Source organism: Triturus cristatus, chromosome 7 (genome assembly GCF_964204655.1).
Source record: "Triturus cristatus chromosome 7, aTriCri1.1, whole genome shotgun sequence".
Lineage (NCBI taxonomy): Eukaryota > Metazoa > Chordata > Amphibia > Caudata > Salamandridae > Triturus > Triturus cristatus.
The window spans coordinates 77,775,213-77,802,082 of NC_140590.1; the positions used below are offsets into that span (position 1 = coordinate 77,775,213).

The 26,870-nt window shown below is 43.4% G+C and overlaps 1 protein-coding gene across 1 annotated transcript in view; it reads left to right on the forward strand.

The window, feature by feature from the left end:
• The first annotated feature begins 6,360 nt into the window (after positions 1-6,360).
• The window catches only part of LOC146808860 (phospholipase A2 inhibitor and Ly6/PLAUR domain-containing protein-like), a 157,116-nt gene continuing 136,606 nt past the window's right edge, over positions 6,361-26,870 (forward strand). Inside the window, exon 1 of the mRNA XM_085614246.1 lies at positions 6,361-6,445. Coding sequence (XP_085470372.1) covers positions 6,394-6,445 — 52 coding nt within the window. The 5' untranslated portion in view covers positions 6,361-6,393. The remainder of the gene's footprint in view (positions 6,446-26,870) is intronic.

Consider the following 26,870-nt stretch of genomic DNA (forward strand, 5'->3'; position numbering starts at 1 on the left):
AGGCCAACTTCTCACACACAGGGTCAAGACTGATTTGCATATAGCTGTGTCAGAACTGGGGTGACGAAGTGAGCTAAAGAACGATGATGGATTCAACCCGGATCTGTGACTGGGGGTGAGTGTCTGAAAAGTTTCAGCACTCCGTCGATCATCTCCTTGTGTTTGCTTTGTTCGCCCTAAGTTGGCAGGGTATGTCCAGACGTGGGTCCCTTGCTCACCTTGACACTGGATTCAAGCTAGCCTGGCTGATGAGGGCTGTTAGCCCGAAACCGGTTGCAGGATGCTTGTTTCCGGTTCAGGGAAGACATGGCTTGACAGTTCGGTATGGACAGTTCCCATGAGGCACAGGGTCAAGACTGATTTGCATATAGCTGTGTCTGAACTGGGGTGGCAAAGTGAGTTAAAGAACGATGATGGATTCAACCCGGATCTGTGATTGGGGGTGAGTGTCTGAAAAGTTTCAACGCTCCGTCTATCATCTCCTTGTGTTTGCTTTGTTTTCTCTAAGTTGGCAGGGTATACCCAGACGTAGGTCTCTTGCTCACTTTGCCACTGGATTCAAGCTAGCCTGGCTGATGAGGGCAGTTAGCCAGAAACCGGTCCCAGAATGCTTGTTTCCGGTTCAGGGAAGACATGGATTGGCAGCTCAGGATGGACAGTTCCCATAAGGCACAGGGTCAAGAGTGATTTGCATATAGCTGTGTCTTAACTTTGGTGGCGAAGAAAGCTAAAGCACAATGATGGATTCAACCCGGATCTGTGACTGGGGAAGACTGTCTGAAAAGTTTCAGTGCTCTGTCCATCATCTCTTTGTGTTTGCTCAGTTTTAATGCAGTATCAACTTCAAAACACCATGCCAAGCCTTAAACTCACCTTCTATAAAACCTAAGTCACCCCTTAGGTAGGCGCTTGGTAGCCGGTAGGGCAGTCTGCTGTGTAGGTAAAAGGTAGGACATGTACTTTTCAGTTTTGAGTGTCCTAGATAGACAAAATTACCTCCTCTCATAGGTTAACGCTGGAAATTCCTAATTACACTTTTAGCATGTAATTCCTGATTGAAAAGACAGCCTCTGTCATGTTTCATTACATTGCAAAAGTAATGATACATCCTCTTTACTTGTGAAGTTGGATTTAACATTACTGTTTTAGAAATGCCCCTTGTAGAACGTTGCCATTTCTCTGCTCTTAAACCTCTGAATGCCTGCACCCTCTCCAACACACGTCTGGAGTGGTTGACTACTTTACTTTGTCCATTCCCTCTAGTTAGCTACATACAAAGGAAGGGTAGTTGTGTCTGACTGTCCATCTGCATCCTGAGCAGGATGTGAGGGAGAGCTGACATCTACATATGAATGGACAGTGTCCTGTACCAACACCAAGGGCTTATTGAACCAGTATAGTGAGTCTGGAGACAGGGCTAGGAAGTAATGACCTCCATGCACTTCAAAGAGCCTTCTTTGAAGTCATCCCCTACTTCAAAGGCATGACTGGGTATTTTTACTGGGTCTCGGAACCCACCAAATAAGACACTTCTGTACCTGTGAAGAACCTCTGTCAGAAGAACTGCTGTGGGCTATAAGGACTGTCAATCTGCTAGACTACTGCTCCGGAAAAACTGATGTTATGCTGTGCTGCCTGCTGCTCTCTGAACCTGCTCAGATAGATTTGGACTCTACCTTGAACTCAGAGTGATCTCGAAGGGCTTGTTGGCTTGCTTTCTGTTTCTGAAGTCTCAGAACATCAAAGAATTCACCCTGCCACCTGCAATCAGCATCTGGGCATAGCCTGCTGAGAGTCCTGCTGTGCCAAGTAGTGCCTATCCAGCCCTAGGCCCTTGTAAGGGAGTTTAAAATGCTGCATCTGTGAAAATGACATTACGACAAATCAGATCCGGCGCATCTCCCTTGATGCCGATGCATCGCTGCTGCTGCACAGACTGCAATGATTGCATCTCCCTGAGGCTTCGCTGCACCTTTGAGTTTGCATGGCTCAGAGGTACATTATCGCTTTCAATCCAATTTCAATACCTTCGACGCTGAACAGCTTGGAACTGATGCCTCACCTCCCTCAAAAAGATCAACGTGGATGTATCGCCTCTACTGCTTCTCAGATCGTCCTCAGCCTCAGAGCATCCAAGGTACCATTTCAGCAGGCCAACACAGGTCCCTTTATCTGACCTGCTACCAATTGTGGTCCTCCTGAACTTTTGGTTTGGACCTGGTCAAGCGTGATCAGATAGCCCTGTAGCTATTTGGTTCTAAGCACTACAAAACATTTTAATTTATAAAAATGAATATCTCGACTTTTAGTTATTGGACTTTCATTATTTTTGTTTTGTTTTACTCACAGAAATATTTTCTATTATTCTAATCTGGTGTGCATTCTTTTTTTGGTGTTTCCATTGTTTTACTGTGTGTTATCTTGCACAAATACTTTACACATTGCCTCTTAAGTTGAGCCTGCCTTCTCTATGCCAAGCTACCAGATGGTAAGCACAGGTTAATTTTAAGTGTCCATCTGACTTACCCTGCCTAGGAATGCGTTTCCGGCTTGGACAGAACTAAGGACCCGATTTATAATTTGACGGATGGCCCATAGTTCTCCCAAGAGAACTGAGTATATTTCTTTGTCCCCCAGTTGGACTGACTGCCCACTTTATTTAAAAATGACCTCCAAGCAGGCAGTCAATTATAATACATTGCAAGAACAGCTGTCATGGTGGTTCCTGCAATTAACTCTTTTGTTTGGTGCAGGGCTGCATCAACTTCATGCAGCCTTGGACCAATTAGTTTTATTTTTTATGTTTAAAAAAACTGTGTGGAGTAACATAAAGCCTTGTCTCCGACTGCCCCTACTCCGTCTGGCCTTTGGGGAGGCTTGGCTCTGGCAGTGATGGAGTAGTCACCACTGTAGCCAAACCTATGTTTCTCCTGCATGAAAATCTGCAGCGGACCATTATCTTGGTGTTAGAGGTAGTCCATCAACATTGAGAGTACCTATACCCCAAGATAAAATATCAGACCCCGAATGTTTAATTGATATGGCACTTAATGAACTTTTTCTGGTGACTTCCTTCACATCTGAATGTATATCTGTTTGTTTAGTGTATTGATCTCTGCTGATAGCATCTTATCAGTCAGTAGCTATGTGATAAATGGAACACATAAGAGGTACTTGAGCTATGGTATGGTATTGTTCACAGTATCAAAAGAGCCCTGCTACTCTGTTTTTAGGTCGAGCATCAGCAGCGCGCATACGCTGTCGCAAGACCTAAAGTAAACACTGTAATGAGTGTTAACCCACCTCCAGCTTGCCATTGGTACAGTTCTCTATTAGTTAGCTTTCCCGGCTCCTTAATGGTTAGTGCTGCCGACACGTCATTTCCGGTTTTTGCTGAGCAGCACCGACCAACTACAGTTTACTAGCGCTGTAGCTGGTTATGTCTTCCTTTAGGGACTACTTGCGTTTTTTCCTGCTAGTGATTCCTCATGGTGCCCGCTTCATCTGCTTTGGCGATCGGACGCTGATACGACTGCAGTCGTATATCGCGTGCCACTAACAGCTGTAAAGATGCGAATGCAAAGCAGCAGTATCATTCAAAAGCACTTTTTCCTGCGCTCCAGTGTACGACTGACTAATTGTTCTTTCTTTATGTGGCCTCAATGTGTAGGTGTCTCACGTGCGGCGAGGACCTCCCACCCAACGAGCATTTTGAGACATACCTTCCTTCATAAACGCATCCTTGCACCGCTCAGGAGCTTCTTCCCACACATCTATCCTTTTCTGTGGGTGGCCAGAGGCAGAGCCCAGACAGGTAAGATTTGTAATTGTACATCTCAAAATCATACCACATCAGGTGCCACCAACCAAAAATACAATATAGCTGACTTCGATGGGGAAGAAAGGCAGGCATTCAGTGCACTTGGACCTGGAAACCGAGCCTGCGTTTCACAAACATTTCCTATTTAAGACGGAATAAGAAGAAAGTGAAAGAATGCAGCAGAGGCCTCCCAGAACAACCCTCTTGCTTCGCATTCTCAATGTTGTAACAGTGGGAACAAGAAGATCATTTTTACACCCCTTAATACGGGATACAGTTCATGGGGGTAATTGCCAGTACACGGAAGAGGATGCCTAGGAGAGGCTGAAGACTTAGTTCAATCACAGGCATCAGGGATTCAACCTTTATTCAATTATTCATCCATACATTGGTTATTTCTTACATAAATGCTTTGCTCGGCCCAAAGAGCCAATGCAAGACTTTCTACGGAGATAAGAGTCGAGTAGTAGAAAGTAGATATTTTGTCTTTTACTAAAACATGTGGCACATGTGCTTGCGAAGAACACAATCCCTTATCAAATTCGCGCCAACCAAGTACAAGTCTCTTTTTATTCTTCTCAACCTGTGAGAGCAAAACTAACACCAACGGTCGCACTACCGACCCACAGCGCTCCAATTCCCGAGCCCAGTATGCCTCCCTGCAAAGTTTCACCATGCGCCGCTTGGGCCATGTGTACCACCCTTACGACATCACTAAAAGGTTCCTTTTAGATCAAAGCAGAACCTCCTATATGCTAGTTGGTAGAGCCACCTATTATTTGTATTACTATTAGTGAGCTGCTGCTGTGTTACCGTATTGCAAACATGTCACCGTCCCCGAATATTGTATGGAAACACATTTAGAAATTGGAAGAGTATGCCCATGCACTGTCAGTAACTCTTCCCAAAGTGGGCATGAAAGAGCTGGACTGTATCAAATTCAAAGCTGTTCCAAACAGGGGCTCCCAAATAAGTTTCTACCAAGGGCAACTGATAATACTAACGCATGTGCTGTTGTGCACAAGTATGCACTCCTGATCTGGTTTGGAAATTATATGAATTGTTCCCACTGTGGCGCCACCACACCCTTTCGCAGAGTGACAACTTACTCAGTTCACCCTGCAACTGACCCTGTTGCTTAATACAGCCCCTTGATGCCCTTGCCTGTCAGTCTCAGACCCTGCCAACAAAATGCCCAGCAGCATGTTGGAGGGGAGAGTCCCACGTACCAGTTTGCGTTTCCATCATACCTTTACAGAGGCTCTAGTTCATGTAAAGTTTGTGTCACTATCCTGGCAAGGCATACCCAGTTACCCGTCCCAACCCCCACAAGTTAATGAACCCTCTATCCCAAATTGGCCTATTTGGTGTAAACATTCTACCTATTGCATTTAAAATGCTTATTTTCTAGAGCTGCTGATTTGAGCACTGGTTTACATTCTCTTGTCACTGGACAAGCAGATAAAGAAGCACATTTTCACCTCTTTTAAATATGCATGCTTTTAATCTTGACACTCTGATTTAACACATTATCAAAGAAGGATGTAGAACTTTAGCAGACATCTGTTAGATGGATAAAAGTAAGTTAACCAGGGGATACTGTTTGAATTGCTGGTGATCTAAGAAGCTTGGTCAAAGTCTTAGGTCGCTACTTTATGATAACAAGAAAGTGGCACCCAGTTAAAAGAAAACAGCTGAAAACATGTTTTTTTGTTAATGGATCGATGGTGTTTCAAAAGCAAAATATTATTTACAGATATGCGTGTCCCTATTTTTGTACAGAGTTACTACCCATTTGCATAAACACTCTGTGCTGTACAGTGTACATGGTATGAGGGCAGCTCGTACCAGAGCAAACCGTTCCAATGTCAAAAAGGCATATCGAAAGGGAGTTTCATGACTGAGCTTTTTATGACACCATTTCCTGGTTGGCAGAATGTAAATGTATCCCAATTAATTATTAAACATGCATAATCCAGAGAGGCTTCCTAGAGGCAGGGAGTCGAATGAGAAGTGTCATTGCTTCAAAGCTGTTCCCACAGGAGCCACAGCCAATTGGCAACATTTGATTGACCCTGACACTTATGCAAATGGACTAAACCTTCCATGGGGACTCATTCTTTTATGAAAGCAGAACACAGTGGCCGTCGCTGCACAGCCTATCAGAGCTTCTGTAACCGTGGGACCTGGAGAAGAACTGTTCACTTTTTAAGAGGGTTTATGATAGTCTCAGATTCAAGACACTTTTTAAGAGTCTTTCATTTTGAACATTAGTGGGAGAAATGATTGATCCAGGGGATATGAGGAGCTAAGCCATCTACATTTAAATGCAGGACCACTCATCTCTTGAGTCCTTCTCCTTGACACATCAGGTCAGCAGGATGAGGTGGAGGAAGAAGAGGGGGAGTTAAGAAAGCCAAGTGTGACCAACCAGATCAACATTGCTGAGTCATGTGACCTCCTCAAACCCTGAGAAAAGGAGAGCTGCCTATTAGACCCTGCAGAAGAGAATCTAGAGCAGAAAGAGCTCAAGTCACAAGGTCTGCACAGCCAACTCCATCCTCTTTGTCATCATGAGGTTCTTCGCTGCCGGTGCCAGCCTCTTCTTGGTTTTCATAGCAGTAGGTGAGTTCATAAAGTGATGTTTACTGAGCTATGTGTATGACAGACTCTGGGGGCCAGATGTATGACCATTAAGTTTAGCGAGTCGCAGATTGTGCAAAATTGTGACTCACAATTTGCGACTCACTAAACTTAATGTACAACAGTGTATCAGACACTGTTTGCGTTTCCCAATAGGGTTGCAAATTGCATGCTTCATGAATATTAATGAGGCTGTCGCAATTTGCGACCCCATTGGGAATGGTTAGCACTCTCAGGGATGGTGGCCTGCTGGTTTCATCAGACCACCATGTCTGGGACTACTTTTAAATAAAGCTGTTTTTAAATGCAGCCCATTTTCCTTAAAGGAAAACAGGATGCATTTAAAAAAGAAAAATGAAACTTTTCAGTCTCATTTTTCAGGGCTGGCAGTGGTCTCTGGGACCACTGCCTGCCCTTAAAAAATATTTACGCACCCATTCACAAAGGGGAAGTGGTCCCCCGGGGGCCCCTTCCTGTTTGTGAGTGGATTATCACCTACTTGTAGTAGGTGGTGAACTGCGAGTGTTTTGCAGCCGCAAATGCTGTTGCAAAACAACAGTACATGGCATGGTGACTCGCTATTAGGAACGGACGCACCTTCCTAATAGCGAGAGTCGCAAATGCTATTTTGTGAGTCAGTGACTTGCAAAATAGCATTTGTACATGCCTGAAACATTTTCTGCCGTCGCAAACGGGCCGATCTCTCGTTTGCAGCTGCAAAAAAGGGTTCTGCATCTGGCCCTGGGTTACATGTATAGCTTTACTTTTGTGTCTTTTTTTTAATTCCTTACTAAAAGGTATATGTCTTAAAGGTGGGTCATCAAACTGTTATTTCCTTTACGGTATGATTCATCTACCGAACTTTGGTTTTAGACCATAAACAAAGCAGGAATGGCACAAAAACCTTATCTTGCTCAATCAAGCTGCTAACAACAAGCTGAAGTCGTTCCTATTAATACCAAGGTGATTTCTGTAATTCACTGCAGCTAGCTTGAGGTATCTCCAAGCTGAGTCTCCATCTCTAACTCAAGGATGAGCTGATTTGTACACTCCCGATTATTGAAATCAAACCCTCTCTGATTCAACCAAAGCAAACTTTTCCAGAGCTAACATCCAGATGCTTACTCTCCTACAATAATAACAAGCTCAACATTCCATTACTACCAACAACAAGCTGACCCTTCCCGTATTAACAAGCTGTGCTTTTCTCCTACTAAATGGTATGTCTGCATGTCAATGTCTTTATAGTGCGAGCGAACAAAAAAGGCACCGAAGTGCTGCATAGAACTTTCAGCAGTCTGAGCTCTTCTCCAACAAACCTGTACTTTATCACTACTAACACAAGCTGAGTTTTCCCCTATTAGCACCAATGTGAGCTCTATTTCTATTAACAGCAAGCTGAGCTACCCCCCATTAGTAAAAAACTGAGATGTTCCCCTACTAACACTAATCTGAGCTATACCCTATTAACAATAAGCTGTTCCCTCCTGCATCCTACACCAGGCTGTTTTATCCCCCACTTACCCTAAGCTCTGTTCCGCCCCTATTGACACTAAGCTGAACTAACCCCTTATTAAAAATAAGCTGCATCATTTTGCATCTAATTACAAGATGAACTCTCCCCCTATCAACGTCCTCCATCTAATACCAAGCCTAGCTCTCACATTGGTAGCACCAAGCTGAGGTTCCTACCTATTAACACCAAGCTCTGCCCTCCTGCAACTAACACAAAACTGAGCTCTTCCACTGGTAACCTCAAGCTCTGCTCTCACTGCCAACTAACACCAAGCTGAGCTAGCCTCGACTAAGGCAAAGTGTTGTTCTCCCCTATGAATACCAAGCTGAGCTCTCCCCACATTATGTACAGCTACCTTTTACCCTCTACTAGCATGAACTTTAGTTCTACTTCTTTAAAATCCCAGGATGACCTGTTTATCCACTAATGCCAAGCTGAGCTCTCATTATATTGTGTAACTCATTCAAAAACAACGCACAACACAAAAAACATGTGTATACACACACACACATGTAAAGACATATAGAGACAGAAAAGGGCTTTCAGACAGACACTTTTAGACATTGGCTGCTGTGGTTCAGCTGGCTTTAGGCACTGCCTTCAGCTGTTGATCTCAACCAATGGCATTTCGCAGATGTGAACTATTTAGAAAGGTAGTGTCATATGCCAAAGTTAGGCCCGGTAGGAATCAGTGCCACTCTTAAATGTACACAATCCTTCCTTAAAGTTGCCTTCCCTTTGCCACATCGACTTTTGACACACATTTGGAAGCACCGATCTTGCTGACACAGAACACTTTGTGAGAACACTATCACACTGCCTTGGCATTAGGTATAAGGCCCTCACATGCGCCATACAAATGTGTTTATTACTACATCCATATGGTGACGCAGTTATCTGTAGAACACAAACAATGGTAGCCTAATCGCAAACTTAGTTTGGGGCAAGGATGCCAATTTCTCTATAAAGCCTTTTGTTTCCTAACATAATCAGAGGAGGCACTTCTGCTGACTTTGAGGGGCAGCTGCATGCTGATTCTCTCGCCTATCAGCTGACTGACATCTCCGTGAGTGGTGTCCAGTTCGAGACTAAGACAGGGTCCTACACTGTTGACCAATAGGTAAATGAGTTACATCATCCAGAAGGGGGTTTCTTGGCAGACCATTCATTTACACCCTAGACACATATGTTAGAGTGAGCATCATAGGATTACGTTTGATTGCTATTATCTTTTATATATATGCATATGAAAGCTGTCTCAACAAGACACTGGAACTCTTTGTTTTTATTCATTTTGTTGACCCTCATTATAAACTTTTTCTGCTTCTGTCTATTAATCATCGCAGCTCATATTTTATATGTGAGAATCACTACTGCTCAATAAATATTGAAAACTTCCCTTTGTATATTTCTCTAAGCAAAATAGAGCACAAGTGATTGATCGAAAAGTTCTAAGTCTATCTCTACTGTTCTTGAGGAAACAGAGTTGTCATGTTCAGTGGTTGCCTGAACTGTTTGCTCACTGTAAAGGTTTAGGGGGGCTAACAGTGGTACTGTGAGCTAGCTGGTCCAAGGGACAACATATTGTTGCAGAGATTCTGCTCATGCACAGAACTATGCGCAGGAAACCAGGACCTCAGTGAATTGTGGTGTACCAAAAACTCACCTCAGTACCCAGAACCCCTATCCGACTAGCATCAGTGTCTTATTCGTTCACCGTATCATCTCGAAGCTACCAATGATTAGACAACCCAGAAAAAGCAGCTTAGAGTACTCTCAGGAATGGTGGGAATCAGAAACACCTTTTCGATATTATTTTCATATCAGTCCACAACAAGAGTAATCAGAGACACAGTAAAGTTTAAAATGTTATTTTTAACTACGTGCTCTAAGATGCAGTACTTTTGGCTAACATAAGCAGACAAATGATTAAAAATAAAATCATCAGCATTGTTACAATACCATAGAAAATGAAGGGGGAAATCATGTTATAAATGATAGTGGAATAAAGCCACCTTCCCTTCACAAAAAAGCTAGTACTTTGAAACTAATAGAAGGTCTCTAGGTTTGAATGGGGAACCCCATACCATAAATATCAGCTTAGGTGAATCACATCACAGGATCATCTCTGCTCTATGTCTGGAAAAGGTCTTCTCCAAAGTGTCTGAATCATGCATGCAAAATGCAATATTAAAGGCACCCGAGTTTCAGATATTTGCAGCTGTGTGCGTGTTATGGCTAGAGCATGGGCCGATCAACATGAATTCAAAAGCATACATTGTTATTTGACCTTGACGGCTTCTGCACACAGTGTTCAGACTAAGGTCGCGGTGCACGTCTAGGGATGTGAACAACAGAGCGTTCTTATGTGAAGAAAAAGTAAGCAAGCATTTTTACGCATAATAACAGCTACCTGCAGCGTCATGTGCAAAAGCAGCAAAAGTGACAAGATGGCATTTTACATTTAAGACGCTTATGCTAACATAGCAATGTGTGTACATGGAACTCCGTCTCCACTACAATATCCTATGGGGGTGCATGTAAACATTCTGGCACCTTCCTAGGTTTTTGTCATACTTGCATTTTCTACCTATTTGTAGAAACTACATAACGTGGCATCACCAGTATTGGTTTGTTTTGTATTTTGTATGGATCGACTGAGTAGTTCAATCATGATTCCTCAACGATCCCTATAACCTTTTAAAACCAGAGACGTCCGTGGTGTTAGGGAGCATTCTCCTCCGCTGAGGAGGTTACCCTATGTATTGGCTGTTGGTAAATTCAAGCTTGAAAGGATATCGTTCCCACTATGTTAGTCGAATATTATTATCCATTTCTTAAAATACCATGGCACAAAATATTTCTGAAAACTGCAGGCACGCAGTCACTAAAAAACTGCTACAACATGCCCTCACCCTAGAGGGTGTGGAGATTACCTTTATGGTAGAGGCACACAAAGCATTTAGGACAGAGGTATTTTAATCTTGGGTCCAATTCCCTGCTGCAGAGGATGCTACACGGCTATTTCACTAATATGAAGTAGGTGAAATACCTGTAGAATATACTGCATATGAGAAGCTAGAAGTTACTTTAACATACCAAGAACATACCAATTGGTTTAAAGGTGCCCTTCCCCTGTTGTATACAAGAAGTGAGACTGGGCTAACTCAGCAATGAGGGGGCAACATGACCAGTCTTAGCCGGTTACACACCACATCCCAATGTTGATCATCTGACCGCAGACCAGATACGAGGATTATACAAGAACCTAGTAACAATATACAGAAAGCTTACACAATTTGTAATTATTATTATTATTATTATTTCTGAGTTTGTAGAGCGCCTGGTTACACTTACCAGTGTGTCCCCGCGCTATCAAGGATTGCAGCAGCACCTACTCAGCAAAACCAAAAGGCAGATGGTTAGCCCTTGGGGAAGAGAAGCGTCTTCAGCTCCTTCCGAAAAATCAGTTCTGATCATTCTGCCCGTAGTCGGGGGGGGAGGGTGTTCCATCTACGGGCAGTTAAGGAGCGGAACGATCTCCCTCCCATCCTAGCCTTCTTTATTCTGGGGATCGAGAGGAGTCCAGCATCAAGGGAGCGCACTGTCGAGCAGGAATATAAGGAAGGAGCAGGTTGCGCAAGAAGCCCGGGCATTTCCCCTGAACTATCCTGTGGGCAATGCATAGGGCCTTGAAATCAACACGTTCCTTAATAGGAAGCCAGTGTAATTTCTCCAATGCTTTTTTCGAAGGAGCTCTTCTTGGTAGCCGGAGTACCAAGCGAGCGGCGGCATTTTGGATAGTCTGGAGTCTTCGATGGCAGCTTGCATTTGCTCCCAGATAAAGGACATTCCCATAGTCCAACCTCGAGGTGACTAGGGCATGTACCAAGGTCTTCCTAGCAGATTCCGGGAGCAAATCGAGCGTCTTTCTCAATTTACGAAGGATAGCAAAGCAGGTGCCAGAGACACATCGGGAGTGGTAGTCAAAAGTCAGTTTTGAATCAATCCAAAAGCCTAAATTCTTCACCTGATCCCTTGGGATCGGCAGAGGTCCCAAGGCCTGCGGCCACCAGGCCGAGGTCCAAACTGAGGGAGATCTGCCGAAGATAAGTACCTCTGTCTTGTCACCGTTTAGGCGGAGGCAATTGCTGGCCATCCAGACTGAAAGGTCTTGAAGACAGGATGTAAACTTTCTAGCAGCCTGCTCAGCTGGCAGGGTCAGAGCAACAACCAACTGAGTATCATCGGCATATGTTACTACCTCAACCCCATACTGTTCAGCAATGAGCGCCACAGGTGTAACATATAAGTGTCGAACCGTACGTGTCGAACCCCCCGTGTATGTACACCCGAGTACGTGTCGAACCGTACGTGTCGAACCCCCCCATGTATGTACACCCGAGTACGTGTCGAACCCCCCCGTGTATGTACACCCGAGTACGTGTCGAACCGTACGTGTCGAACCCCCCGTGTATGTACACCCGAGTACGTGTCGAACCCCCCGTGTATGTACACCCGAGTACGTGTCGAACCCCCCCGTGTATGTACACCCGAGTACGTGTCGAACTGAAATGCGGTTTGCACCGACAGAAAAATTCTGACAGCAGTCCAGACTGTTGTAGTGAGAGAGCGTGCAAAGTAAACGAGTTATTGTCATGACACTGTTATCAACTTTGGAGGGGGTTGCAAGAGCTAGCATACCGAATGCAAAAGTTCGCATCCGAGATGGCTACAATGGGCAAACTCCCTGACTGCAACACAATTGGATTGCAGATTTGACTCTACATTACAAACACAAACATTGCTGCAGTACTAGCAAGAAGGTCCTTTAAATAACATAATAATGCCTCTAGATCACTCTGACTACATAATTTACACTGATTTTTCTGTACAATTGCCCTGGGGACAAAACAGCAATATTCAGCTACAAACGGTGTTGTAAAAGGGGGTAGGCAGACATAATATCGAGTTTTTATTATCGACCTAAAGTAATATCGAGTTTTAAATATCTTAGGGACAGAATATCGATGTCAAGAATATCGGTGACCAGAATATCGACCTTAAGGTAAGTAAGAAATATCAAAGTAAGTAATATCGTTAGCAAAAATATTGTTGTTAATAATATCGATATTCATATTAGTGTTATGTATTTTAGTGTGTATTTTATATGTATGTGTTTAAAACATTTTCTAATGTTTTTTAATCGTTTTTAAATATATGTATTACATGTTTAGAAATTAGTAAATTTTTTTAAAGTAAATTTTGCGTTTTAGTATCAGAGTGGGTTATGGGTTTATAGGGGAATAGGGTGGGAAGTAATTTAATTATAATTAATTAATTAATGGTTTTTATTCATTGTTATTGATTATTAATTTATTGCTAATCAATTATGAATTGATAATTAATTCTTATTAATTGATTAATGTATAATTATACTAATTATAATTAATGTATTTTTTATGTATTGTTATCGTTGATTAATTTATTGTTAATTATTAATTGATTTTTATTAATTGATTAATTGATAATTAAATTAATGTTGTGGGTTTATAGGGGAATAGGGTGGGAAGATATTTATTATAATTAAGTACATTGTAATTTTTATTAATTGGTATTGAATATTAATGTATTGTTCATTCATTTTTCATTGGTAAATAATTGTTATTAAATGATTAATTGATAATAAAATAACTTGAAATAACTAATGTTACTTAAGTAAATATTAATTTAATTTTATTGGTATTTATTATTAATTTGTTGGTTAATTATTTAATTTTTGAGTTTTTATTTATTTTACAGAAACTATTTAATTAATAAGTATGTTAATTTAATCCCTATACTATCCCACGTTTCCCACACTGTTACATTCACTGGAGTTCGAATAGTAATTTTAACCCTAACACTATCCAACACTTTCCCTACTGTTGCACTCACTGGAGTGGGAATAGTAATTTTGACCCCTACATTATTCAACACCTTCCCTACTGTTGCACTCACTGGAGTGGGAATGGTAAGTTTTACCCTTAAACTATCCAACATTTTCCCTACTGTTGGACTGTTTGGAGTTGGAATAGTAATTTTATTCCCTCCGCTGTCTAATGATTTTTGCATTATTTTAGTTAATGTAGTATATAATTAATTTTAAAAAGATTAAAAATTATTGTAATTTTTTTAATTTGTTATATATATTTATTTAATTTTATGTATATTACTGTTTATTTTGTATAGATGTATTTGTAATTTATAAGATATTCATAAACAATTTGTAAGTTTTTAAAATAATAATTAAAAAATATTATTACGTAAGTATATATATTATATTTTATATGTATATGTTTAATTTATTTTTACATTATATATTACTTATAATTTTTAAACATTTTTAAATATGTTTAACTATGTTTATTTTATTTATATGTATTATTTACTTTATTTTACATTATTTTTGTAACTTAAAAAAAAAATATTTTTCACAACGATATTATTTTTGACATCAATATTTTTTTTCTGATATTTTTGTACTTACCATAATGTAGATAGGATGTCGATATTCTTGATTTCAATAATTTTGCGTCAATATTTCTGTAGGTCGTAAAAGGGCATATGCATGTTGTAACCTTCCGTCCTAAGAAAACCTAAATGTAGTCACTCTGTGAATCCATGACACAGCTTGCAGAACTTAATGCTCCAGTACAAGCACTACCGAATAAAGATGCCGGATTTCCTACAATCTGTGTGTGTGATTTGTATTACTGTGTGCAGTCATATGATGAGTATTTTCATTATTGTAGGCAGAATGGATTCAAACATAACATAACATAATAATGTCATAAGGATTCAAAAGGCTGCTCAGTGAAGCACGTGTTGCTTTGGGAACAAGTGGCAAAGCTGAAAGAATGCTTGCCACAGTCTCATGGCATTCAAAAGTTGAGTCACCAATGTATTGGTGTGCACGTTGTAGGGAATTCATTGGCCAATGAGGCAGCAAAGGCAATGGCTTGCACTGCCACAATTACTGTGATAACTCCTTCCAGCATGAGAATAGACAGAGGCAGGCCATCAATGCTGTGTGCAATGACACACACTTGCCGAAAGGCTGTCTACTGAAGTACTTCTACAAGTTAGATGCAAAAAACATAATGTATGCTCAGATTCCAGGAGTGGGGGACAGAGTAATACCAAATAGTAATAGCAGACTAAGACTATTACTGCCAACACATGAGGGTATGGCTTCGTCACATGCAGGGGGGGCTGCTATGATTTCTCGATTACAGCAACGCTGCTGTTGGCTGGGCTTTTCAAACAGACCACAGACTTTGTCCTGAGATGTGACATCTGTCAGCAGATGAGAAGTGCCATTGTAGTGCACCCACCCCAGACACCTCTTTTTATTTCTAACATGCCTTTGGCTTGTGTATATTTGGACCACTACATCCCCCTATCATTGGATGAGGCTGACAAGTACATCTTGGTGGCAGTGGATTCCTGCTCTCAATTCCTGTGGGTATGGCCACAATGATTGGCTGATGCCCAAAATATTATAAAGTATCTGCAAATCTTTATCAGGACATATGCAGTTGACACATTACATCCCGACCTGGGTCTGGCATTTAGCTCTCGGGTTTACAAAGACACCATAAAATGTGGGTGTGACTCTGCATTTCCCATCTCCATACCATCCCAAGGAAAACGCGGTTATGGAGAGTACAAACTGGGATTTAAATCAGTCTTTAACAGCAAGGTTTGCAGTTGGATTCATCACCTATATGTGGTCCAGAGGGCTTTGAACAACATGCCAAGAAAGGTCCTTGGTGGTCAGACTCCTTATGAGATCCTGTTTGGGGTTAAGATGGGAGTCGCAGATGTCAAAAGTGCCAGCACAGTGGTGGTTAAAACACCCTTTGACATCAAAGAACATTTGGCTGTTTTAAAAGAATTGAATGAATTTTGGGACGGACAAAGCAACATCCAAGTAAAACGCACTGCAATTTGAGAAATAAAGGTTGTTAAGACAAGAATCGACTGGATTTTGAAGATCTAGGATCCGATCAGAGAAATGATTGTGGACAAAAATGAGTTTGGATCATCTTTCAGATCACCTGTGCCCATCTTGTCTGTTGAAGGTGCACGCGCCATATTTCCGCAGCTTCTTGCTGGACGCAGAGACAAAACGTTTGTGTCAATTAATCTGATCAAACCATACTATGAGGCCAATCCTCAACTGTAAGCTGCATGGACTCCTGGTAGCTATCAATCTCCTCTCACTGCCACACAGAGGTTCAGATGGAAGCTTTACTTGCAAATGAAGCCTGTTCTGTACAACATGAAACGACAATGAACAACAGTGAAGTATGCCTTCTACCTGTTTCAAAAATACAACTACTGTGTAGTCTAAAAATTCAGAAACACAGATTTCAATTCAGTCTGCTGAGCTGCCCAAGATAGACCAGATGGTGTCTCGATACTTGATTGATTTTGATGACTTTTCCTTTGACTCATCAGACTTTTCATAGTCCCCACAACCCCTGATGTTCAAACTAAAGTTGAACGTTTTCAATCGTAAGAAACGAAAATACTTTGTTTTTCCTTGGGTTTACTGTTGCAGTGCTTTTACTAATTGTCTCGATTGGTTTTGTGACGTGTTCTTCCTTCTCCTGAATGGACACTTTGTCCCAGAACGCTCTGCAGTACACACAGTGAGCTTGGTTCTGAAACCACGTGCATCATCACACTGTGAACAAAGAGATTTGTCCTTTGTGAAAATTTCAGCAAGGCTAGTACATCTCGTGAAGTTTTCAACTTTACTCATTGGGAGCATTGCCCTACACTAGCGAAAGGGTAGTTCAAAATCATTTGCACAGAAGTTTTATTATTTTTCTGGTTATGACACATCTGACTTAGCCTCATTTTATTATAGGCTTACACCATAGAACCGAGGCACAAGAAAACAGAAAAACAAATGCGCAAAACAGGAAAACAGGAAAAGGGGGCAGGGTAGAAACACCCTGACCCCCTAGGCCTGCTCAGGGGGTCCTACAAGGACCCTCAGGGCCCTAAAAAAATATATATTTTTGTTAAATCACAGGATGCGCAGAGGATCCGCGGATCCGGCCGAAAAGTTTTAAAAAACAAAGTGCCGGCTCTCGCGCTTAATTAATATTTAGCCCCCGGGTGGGCCAAGTCCCAGGGGCACTGTAAAAAAAATAATTGCAGGGGCCCAGGGGGACCCCCGCAGCCCCAGGGACCACCACCCCCCAGGGCTTTCTATGAATATTTGCGGGGGTCACACAGCCCCCCGCACCCTGGTGACCGCCACCGCCCGGGGCTTCTTTTTTTAATGTATGCGGGGCCTCAAAGGCCCCCCAAGCCCCAGGGACCTTCACCCCCCGGGGCTTTGATTAATTATTTGTGGGGGGTACTCTACCCCCCGCAGCCCCAGGGACGCCACCCCCGGGGCTTCTTTTAAAAAAAAAACCTGTGTGGGGAGCTTGAGCCCCCCACATGCCCTGGGGACCGCCACCTCCCCGGGGCACTAATATGTAAATTAAGGGGTCCGTTAAGGACCCCCGAGCCCCGGGGATCACCACCTCCCAGGGGCTGTGTACAGATTGGGAGGGGGGCCACACAGCCCCCCTCCTGGAGCCTCTGATGACCCTGGGGACCGCCACCCCCCCAGGGCCGGCTCCTGCAGTGTCTCGGGGTGCCCACCCACGGGACTCTGCTGTTTGCTCCTGCCCTGTCACAGCAAACACTGGTTTTACGCTTACTGGAGGTACCTAATTGGCTAGTTGAACCCCAGAGACCCTCAGGATTCAAGGGGACTTAATCTCCCAACTTAAAACGACCACAGGTAGTGTTTACACAGTGGTGAAGGAAGGTGACGGGGCCTGAGGTGACGTGTGCAAACACACCCTGTGGCGCATTTTAAGTTGGGGAATTAATTCCCTTTCAATCCTGAGGGTTCTGGGGGACAACTAGCCTACCAGGTGCTTCCAGTAAGCGCCACTGCGCAGCATTGCAGAGGTGGTCCAGGCATGCCCCTTTTTACACCACTCTGCAACGCAGCTCTGTGGCATTTACTGGAGGTACCTGGTGGGCTAGTTGGACCCCAGGGACCCTCAGGATTAAAGGGGACTTTATCCCCCAGCTTAAAACGGCCACAGGGCGTGTTTGCACATATGTCACCTCAGGCACCCCTCCCTTCACCAGTGTGCAAATGCGCCCCGTGGTGAGTTTTAAGAGGTAGTTTTAATCCCCCTGCCCTATTATGTACTAGGGTCTTTCAGAGGAGGTCATGTTAATCACTGGGGTACCCCAACGCATAGTGTTCCCTAGTGTATGTAGGTGTTTTCACTGCATTCTAAGTGTCTTTTAGCATAGCACTGGCTCTAGGCCTGGTTAGTCAGAGTCAGTTTCCACCAGTACCCGTCTGAAAATGTTGTGGGCAGAGGATGATTTTGCAACAATGCCTCTTTCTGCTCCTCTGTTGGTTCTTTCTGCACGTCTTGCTTCTTCCTGCAATTTTCTTCGTCTTTGTGGACTCCTGTTGCTTCTTTCTTCATTTCTTTTTTCTTTCTGTGCGCTGTTTCTTCTTTCATCACATGTTCTACCTCTGTAGGCATAGTTAGAAACTAGCATTTAAAAAACCTTTGAAATTCACTGAAGAAACCATAGGTTTCAGGCACGTTATAGTTAGAAATTAGCATTTAAAAAACCTTTGAAATTCACTGAAAAAACCATAGGTTTCAGGCACGTTATAGTTAGAAATTAGCATTTAAAAAACCTTAGAAATTCACAGAAAAAAACCATAGGTTTTAGGGAACGTTATAGTTATTTAAACATTTCACTCATAAAAAACCATAGAAATTCCCTTGTTATAGTTAGTTCAGCTAACTATAACTCGCGCCCCCGCAATGCACTGCTGATGACGTCACATATTACATCACTCATGACATGGTCAGTGACATCACTGATGACATCACTGATTACATCACTGATAACTATGACATGCCTGAAACCTATGTTTTTTTCAGTGAATATATATATATATATACATATATATATATATTTATATATATATGAATATATGTATATAAATATATGTATTTATATGTATATATATATATATATATTCAACTAGCCCACCAGGTACCTCCAGTTAGCGCCACAGGGCTGCGGTGCAGAGAGGTGGCCTAAGGCCACGCCCCTTCTTCCAAGGCTCTCTACCACGCTGCCATTAAGCGACACCATAGGGCCCTCCATGTTGAGCGTGTCACATTTTACACCGAGCAGATCAGGGGGAGTTCCAATCCGGCCAAGATTATTTTTTCTATAGTGACGAAGCTTAAAACTCAGAAGGATGCTGCAAGTTCAGTGATTACTCCCGACTTGCAATGTGAAGAACTGGACAATTTTTTTGTCAAGAAGGTCGAGGATAATTATAAAAGCTTTCCTATGGTTTTTATAGGCCCTCCCGAGACCTCTTGCGACCCCATTGATGGTGTCCTTGAAGTTTTTCCCCCCATAACACATGAGGATTTACTGACACTTTGCTCCAAGGTAAAGTCGGGCTCTCCTGCTGACCCTTTGAAGCCTGACCAATTAAAAAAAATACTACCTACTATCATACACCCTTTGTAAATGGTGATCAACGGGTCCTTGAGCGCAGCGGTTGTGCCCAGGGCCTGGAAGCAGGCCAGGGTACTACCACTGCTCAAGAAACCTTCCCTAGACCCCCATAAACCTGAAAGTTTTCGTCCCATTTCCCTGTTACCTTGGACTGCAAAGATCACTGAGGCCTATATCAATTCCCTTCTTCTGGATTTATTTACTGTAAATCAGAGGTTTGACCCCTCTCAAAACGGTTTCCAGCCTGGCCACAGCACTGAGTCAGCGTTTCTGGCCATGATTGAAAATCTGTGGATGGCCTTAGACGCACGGCAGACGTCGGCACTGATCCATTTGGATCTCAGCGCCGCGTTTGACACTGTGTCTCATGTCATTTTGCTGAATCGTTTATCTGAGGCTGGAGTCACTGGTTTAGCTCTTAAGTGGCTGTCCTTCTTTCTTGCTGATAGGACGTTTCAGGTGGTTGCCCTCCCCTTTTGCCTTGGGTACCTTCCCTATTGGCCAAGGGGTCCCACAATGCTCGCCCCTGAGCCCTCTGCTCTTTATTATCTATGTTCAACCTCTGGCAGATGTTGCCAGGAGCAGAGGGCTGACCATGGTCTCTTATGCCGACGACACTCAGTTGGTGGTGGGTCTCTCGAGGGACCCCGAGCAGGACGCCAGGAAATTTCGATCGCCGAGTGGATGACCGCCAACTGCCTTCAACTGAATACCAACAAGTCAGAGGTGTTGCTGGTGGGAGGGAACCATGACTGTTGGAGTGAGCTGTGGTGGCCCAAGAGCTTAGGTTCGGCTCCCATCCCTAAGCCTGTAGTGAAGAACCTGGAGGTATGGATGGACAACTCACTTAATTTTCAGATTCAGACAAAAAAGTGGCAGGAACTTGTATGTGTTTGTTGCGCGGGCTCAAATCTATTCTGGCCTTTTTTGATGCTATGACCAGGCAGGTCATTATTCAGGCCCTGATCTTGTCTAGGCTCGATTATGCTTGCTCGCTGTATTTGGGAGCTAATAAATCCGAAATACAGAGGCTACAGAGAGTCCAGAACGCGGCCGCAAGATCTCTTTTGGGCTTGCGCAGAACTTGTTCAGTGACAAGCGCTATTCGTTGCCTCCATTGGTTGCCTGTAGCCAGGCGAATTGAGTTTAAGGCATTGTGTATTGCCTTTAAAATTCTGGAATTGGCATCCCCACAAATTCTGTCTGACCTTCTTTTACCTTATACTCCTACACGATCACTTCGATCCATGGGACAATGTTTGGTAGTGATCCCCCGGGTGAGAAGAGTCTGTGCAGGTGGGCGCTCTTTTCGTAATAGAGCTGCCATTTTGTGGAACTCTTTGCCGGGCCACATTCGTGGGCTTGCTAATTATCTTCACTTTAGGAAAGCCATTAAGACATTTTTGTTTCCTTCCTTGTAGGCCTTTTGTTGCTTAGCGCCAGGACGCCTCTTAGCTGAGGCACCTGTCGCGCTCTATAAAACCTTTTAACATAACATAACATAACACCTCTCTGCAACGCAGCCCTGCAGCGCTTACTGGCAGTTCCTGGTGGGCTAGTTGGCCCACAGGGACCCTCAGGATTGAAGGGGAATTAATTCCCCACCTTAAAACGTGCCACAGGGCCTGTTTGCACACATGTCACTTCAGGCCCCGCCCCCTCCCTTCACCACTGTACAAATGCGCCCTGTGCCCTTTTCTTGTTTTGTGCCTTTGTTTTTCTCTTTTCCTGTGCCTCGGGTTCAACCTAGGCACAAGATGGCTGCCAACACTTCCTGGTTTGGAGTGTTGACAGCCAATTAGCATGAAGCTCGTGATCGGGAGGGTATGCGAATCCTCCTGAAGCCGTGGGGGGGTCCCCAATTCCCCCACGGTCCCGCCGGCTCCCCGCCTCCTGCAAGAGCTGGCATTGCTTTTCCACATGGGGAGCTGCTAAGACGCAGCTCCCTGTGTGGAAAAGCAATCTGGTTTTGTTTTTGGACTGCTCTCTCTTCCAAAAACCAAACCAGAGTTTGCTATGACAGGGCAGGAGCCGCGAGGCTCCCGCTCTGCCATAGCAAACAGCAGTGTCCCTGGGGTGGGCTCGCCGGGACACTGCAGGAGATGGCCCTGGGGGATGGTGGTCCCCAGGGCCATTACAGGCTCCAGGAGGGGGGCCGCGTGGCCCCCCTCCCATTACATTGGCAAAGCCCCAGGAAGGTGGAGTTCCTCCGGGGCGTGTGGGGTGGCTCAAGCCCCCCCACACAGGTATATATACTTCTTTTTAAATGCCCCCAGCAACATATTTAATAAAAGCCCCGGAGGTGGCGGTCCCCGGGGCTGCGGGGAGCTGTGACCCTCCCACAAATAATGATAGAAAGCCCCGGGGGTGGTGGTCCCTGGGGCAGTGTTTGGGGGATTGGGGCCCCCCCACATTTTTTCACATGCCCCCAGGACCAGACCCACCCGGGAGCCGGCACTTCATTTTTTTTTGGCACTGCGGGTCCTTGTGGGACCCCCTGAGCAGGCCTAGGGGGTCAGGATGTTTCTACCCAGCCCCCTTTTCTTGTTTTGTGCCTTTGTTTTTCTCTTTTCTTGTGCCTCGGGTTCTACCGAGGCACAAGATGGCTGCCAACACTTCCTGGTTTGGAGTATTGACAGCCAATTAGCATGAAGCTCGTGATCGGGAGGGTGCGCGGATCCTCCGTGGCCATAGATATCACTATGTTTATTTCTTAATTTCTCAAAAACTACTGAACGGATTTACACCATTTTTTAAAAGGCTTTCTGAGCCAAGCAGTACCTTTTTGCCAAATTTGGTGTAATTCCGTTCAGCAGTTTTTGCTATAACAGTGTCTAAACTTTCCTATGGGAAATTGATTTTTTGAACTCCATTTTTTGATTTTCTCAGGAACTACTGAATGGATTTACACCATTTAAAAAAAGGTCTCTTTTTGAGACAAGGGCTACCATTTTGCAAAATTTGGTGTAATTCCATTCAGCAGTTTGGGCTGTAGCCTGTTCCAAAATTTCCCTTGGGAAATAAAATGGAGAAAACACGTTTTGGGACCCCCCTTTTTCTCAGCCCCCGCTTGACGAATCACCCCGAAACTTTTACGATAGGAGCTGACCAGAGCGCCCCACCAGTTTTGAAACTTTCACAACGATTCGTCATCCAGGGCCAAAGTTATTGGGAAAAGAATGTTACGATTTTCCTATGGTAACTAGGTCCTAACTATAACTATCTACTGGCGACCGCCAGTAGGTAATACATATATATATATATATTCACTGAAAAAACCATAGGTTTCAGGGGTGTTATAGTTAGCTGGACTTTTCACTTGTACAAAACCAATGAAATTCCCCCGTTATAGTTAGTTCAGCTAACTATAAATTGCGCGCCCGCAATGCACTGCTGATGACGTCATATATTACATTACTCATGACATGGTCAGTGACATCACTCATGACATCACTGATGACATCTCAAATGACATCACTGATGACATCACTGATGACATCATCGAGTGAATGTGTGTTTTTCAGAAAATTAAATATGTTTTATATATGTATATCTCAAGGTCGATGTAAGAATAAATGGGTATATAAGTGTCTAAATGGATGATTTGTTTTTGAAAAATTGATTGTGTAACTGACTGATTAAGTGTATCATAGTGAATACATGGCTTAGTGAGTAATGTTTAAATATGTAAATATCTGTATCAGTCTCTCACTTTGTGTATAAGTGGCTGCATGGGTTGGTGAGTAGCTACATGGGTGTCTATATAGGTTATTAGTTGGTTTTTTGAGTATCAGTCTGAGTGTCTGCATGGTTCGGTGGGGGGTATTACGTAGTGCATAGGTGCATGAATGAGTGACTCACTGTTTGTATGTGTTGAAGACAGCATGTGTGCAGGACTGTATGGGTGAATGAGTGTGTGTATGGGTGTGTTAGTGAGTGAATGATTGTCTCAATAGTGTCTTTATGAGTAACTACATATGTTTTAAACTAGTATATGACACTATTGGGGTATATAAGTGAGTATATGTGAGAGTGAGAGATTGAAAGAGTTCTTGTATGAATAAGTATGTGTTTCTATAAGTGATTGTTTAAAAGACTAAGTATGTGTACGTTTCCGTAGAAGTAAGTGTGGTGGTGTGTGTATAACTGTATATGCAAGTAAATGTATGTTTGATTCTTTATTAGCATGAGTGACTATGTGTGTGAGTAACTCTATGGATGAGTGGCATTGTGTAACAGGATGTATAGGTCTATGACTACATATGATGAGTGAGTACATGTATGAGTGACTGTATAGGACTGTTGGTGAATGAGTGGATGTGTATGGGGATCTTAGAATTACTGAAGAGGTTGTTGTAACTGGTATTGGTATGTCCATTGTTTTGAAAATTGTAGTCTCTATTTTTGAATGTGCGTATCAAAGGTTATATTAGGGTGAGAGGAGGTCTGCCACTCTATCATAAGGATGATGTCATCAGTGATGTCATCAGTGATGTCATTTGAGATGTCATCAGTGATGTTATCAGTGATGTCACTGACCATGTCATGAGTGATGTAATATGTGACGTCATCAGCAGTGCATTGCGGGCGCGCGAGTTATAGTTAGCTGAACTAACTATAACGGGGGAATTTCAATGGTTTTGTACAAGTGAAAAGTCCAGCTAACTATAACACCCCTGAAACCTATGGTTTTTTCAGTGAATTTCTGAGGTTTTTTAAATGCTAATTCCTAACTATAACGTGCCTGCAACCTATGGTTTTTTCTGTGAATTTCAAAGGTTTTTTAAATGCTAATTTCTAACTATGCTTACAGAGATAGGACATGTGAAGAAAGAAGAAAAAATGCACAGAAAGAAAAAAAAGAAGTGCAGAAAGAAGCAACAGAAGTCCTCAAAGACGAAGAAAAGTGCAGGAAGAAGGATAACGTGCAGAAAGAACAAAAAGAAGAGCAGAAAGAAGCCTTGTTGCAAAATCATACTGTACCCTGAGCTTTTTCAGACGGATACTGGTGGTAACTGAGTCTGACTAACCAGTCCTAGAGCCAGTGATATGTTAAAAGACACTTAGAATACAGTGAAAACACCTACATACACTAGGGAACATTATGCGTTGGGGTCCCCCTGTGATTAGCATGACCTCCTCTGTAAGCCCCTAGTATATAATAGGGCAGGGGAATTAAAACTACCTCTTAAAACAGGCAACAGGGCGTTTTTGCACATGTTAACTCAGGCCCCGTCCCCTCCCTTCACCACTGTGTAAACACGCCCTGTGTCCGTTTTTAGTTGGGAGATTAAGTTCATTTGAATCCTGATGGTCCCTAGGGTCCAACTAGCCCACTAGGTACCTCCAGCAAGTGCCACAGAGCTGCGTTGCAGAGAGGTGTAAAAAGTGGCACGGCCTGGACCACCTCTCTGCAATGCAGCTCAGTTGCGCTTACTGGAAGCACTTGGTGGGCTAGTTAGCCCCCAGGGGCCCTCAGTATTGAAGGGAAATTATATCCCCAATTTAAAACGTGCCATAGTGCGTGTTTGCACACGTCACCTCAGGCCCCGTCCCCTCCATTCACCACTGTGTAAACGCGCCCTGTGGCTGTTCTAAGCTGAGAGATTAAGTCCCCTTGAATCCTAAGGGTCCCTAGGGTCAAACTAGACCACTAGGTACCTCCAGTAAGTGCCACAGAGCTGCGTTGCAGAGAGGTGTAAAAAGGGGCTTGGCCTCAGAACACCTGTCTGCAGTGCAGCTCCCTGGTGCATACTGGAGATGCCTGTTGGGCTAGTTGGCCCTCAGGGACCCTCAATATTGAAGAGGAATAAATTCCCCAACTTACAACTCGCCAGGGGGCGCGTTTGCAGAGTGCTGCAAGGAGGGGGCGTGGCCTCCGGCACAATGCCAGTCTTTTATTTATTTTAATTTTTTAAGAAGGGGGGCTGTGTGGTTCCCCTTCTTATTCTAATTTATTGGCCCAGGGCCTGTCTCCTAATTATATTTTTTTGACCCCAATCCCCAGCGCCGGCCACTGTTTTTTATTATTTTTTTAAAAATATATATTTATAGACACACCTAGGACATGCTGGACAAACCGTACGTACCTATCACCATGACGATTTGCGTGATATTCATTAAAAGGCGACTATGCATACAATGAATCCACGTGGAATGTATTTACACCACTAGTGAAGCTCTGACATGTCTGATGCCATACCGTGCCTAATCCCGGTAGACACCCTTGTCGTTTATTTATACAAACATGGGTAGCTATTGACGGGCACATTTAATACACATGCACACCAAGCCATTCAAAGGGGATTCGACAAAAATTCGACCAAAACTATGCAAGAAACCCCCCTCACAGTTAATAAAACACACATCCACTGCCGGATGTGTAATACTTTATATTTTACTCTCTGAAAAGGGGACGAACATCACTTGAGAGTCACAGCGCGCTCCTGGCAGAGCCCAATGCTGTGTTACACCCACCATTGCCTGTTGAGTGCCACACACCTCTATGTTGTATTCCACTAGCTAGTGCATATGCTATGACACTCTCTAGCCCATGTGCACTGTAACACCACCCCGTGAATATGTCATGCCACACTTGTCTTCGCGACGGGTTATATTGCCCCATCTAACGTGCCTTCCTCGATGCCTATGTTATAACGCACAGTGCTATGCCATACATATTACAATCTGTGATCCATATCTTTGTCACAGTGCATATGCAACGTTACACTCCCCAGCACATATTTTATATTACAACTTTAGAGACTAGTTAAGTTACACAACACTGCCCTGTGCATATTACACTCCAAGGCGCATATCGCATAGCACACGCTAGTGCCTGTGCTATCTCGCGCTCTCCAATTAATCTGTCATTGCGCACAATGTATTTCATATTATATTTCACGCCCGGTTCATCTTATATCACACTTTTTGGTGCATAGTTTATACCATACACTATATCTAGTTTTCATTTTCAATCGTGCTCTCAGGACTATGTTCTATATAACACTGTGTTCACCTATCCTTTTCACGGGCATTACATTTTGCGATAGGGTTGGAGGGTCAGGGGGTGTTTCTGCCAAGTGCGCCCGGAGTCACAGTCACAAACATCCTCTTCTTCCTGAATAAAAGTGAGATTATGCTGCATACTTGTTCATATTTTAAGTAGTTCGCACAGACACACGTTTTAAAAACAATAAAGTTCCTAATACCCGCCTTCTCTGAACAGTTAGCTTGCTGCCCCATCCCCCTCCTCCCTAT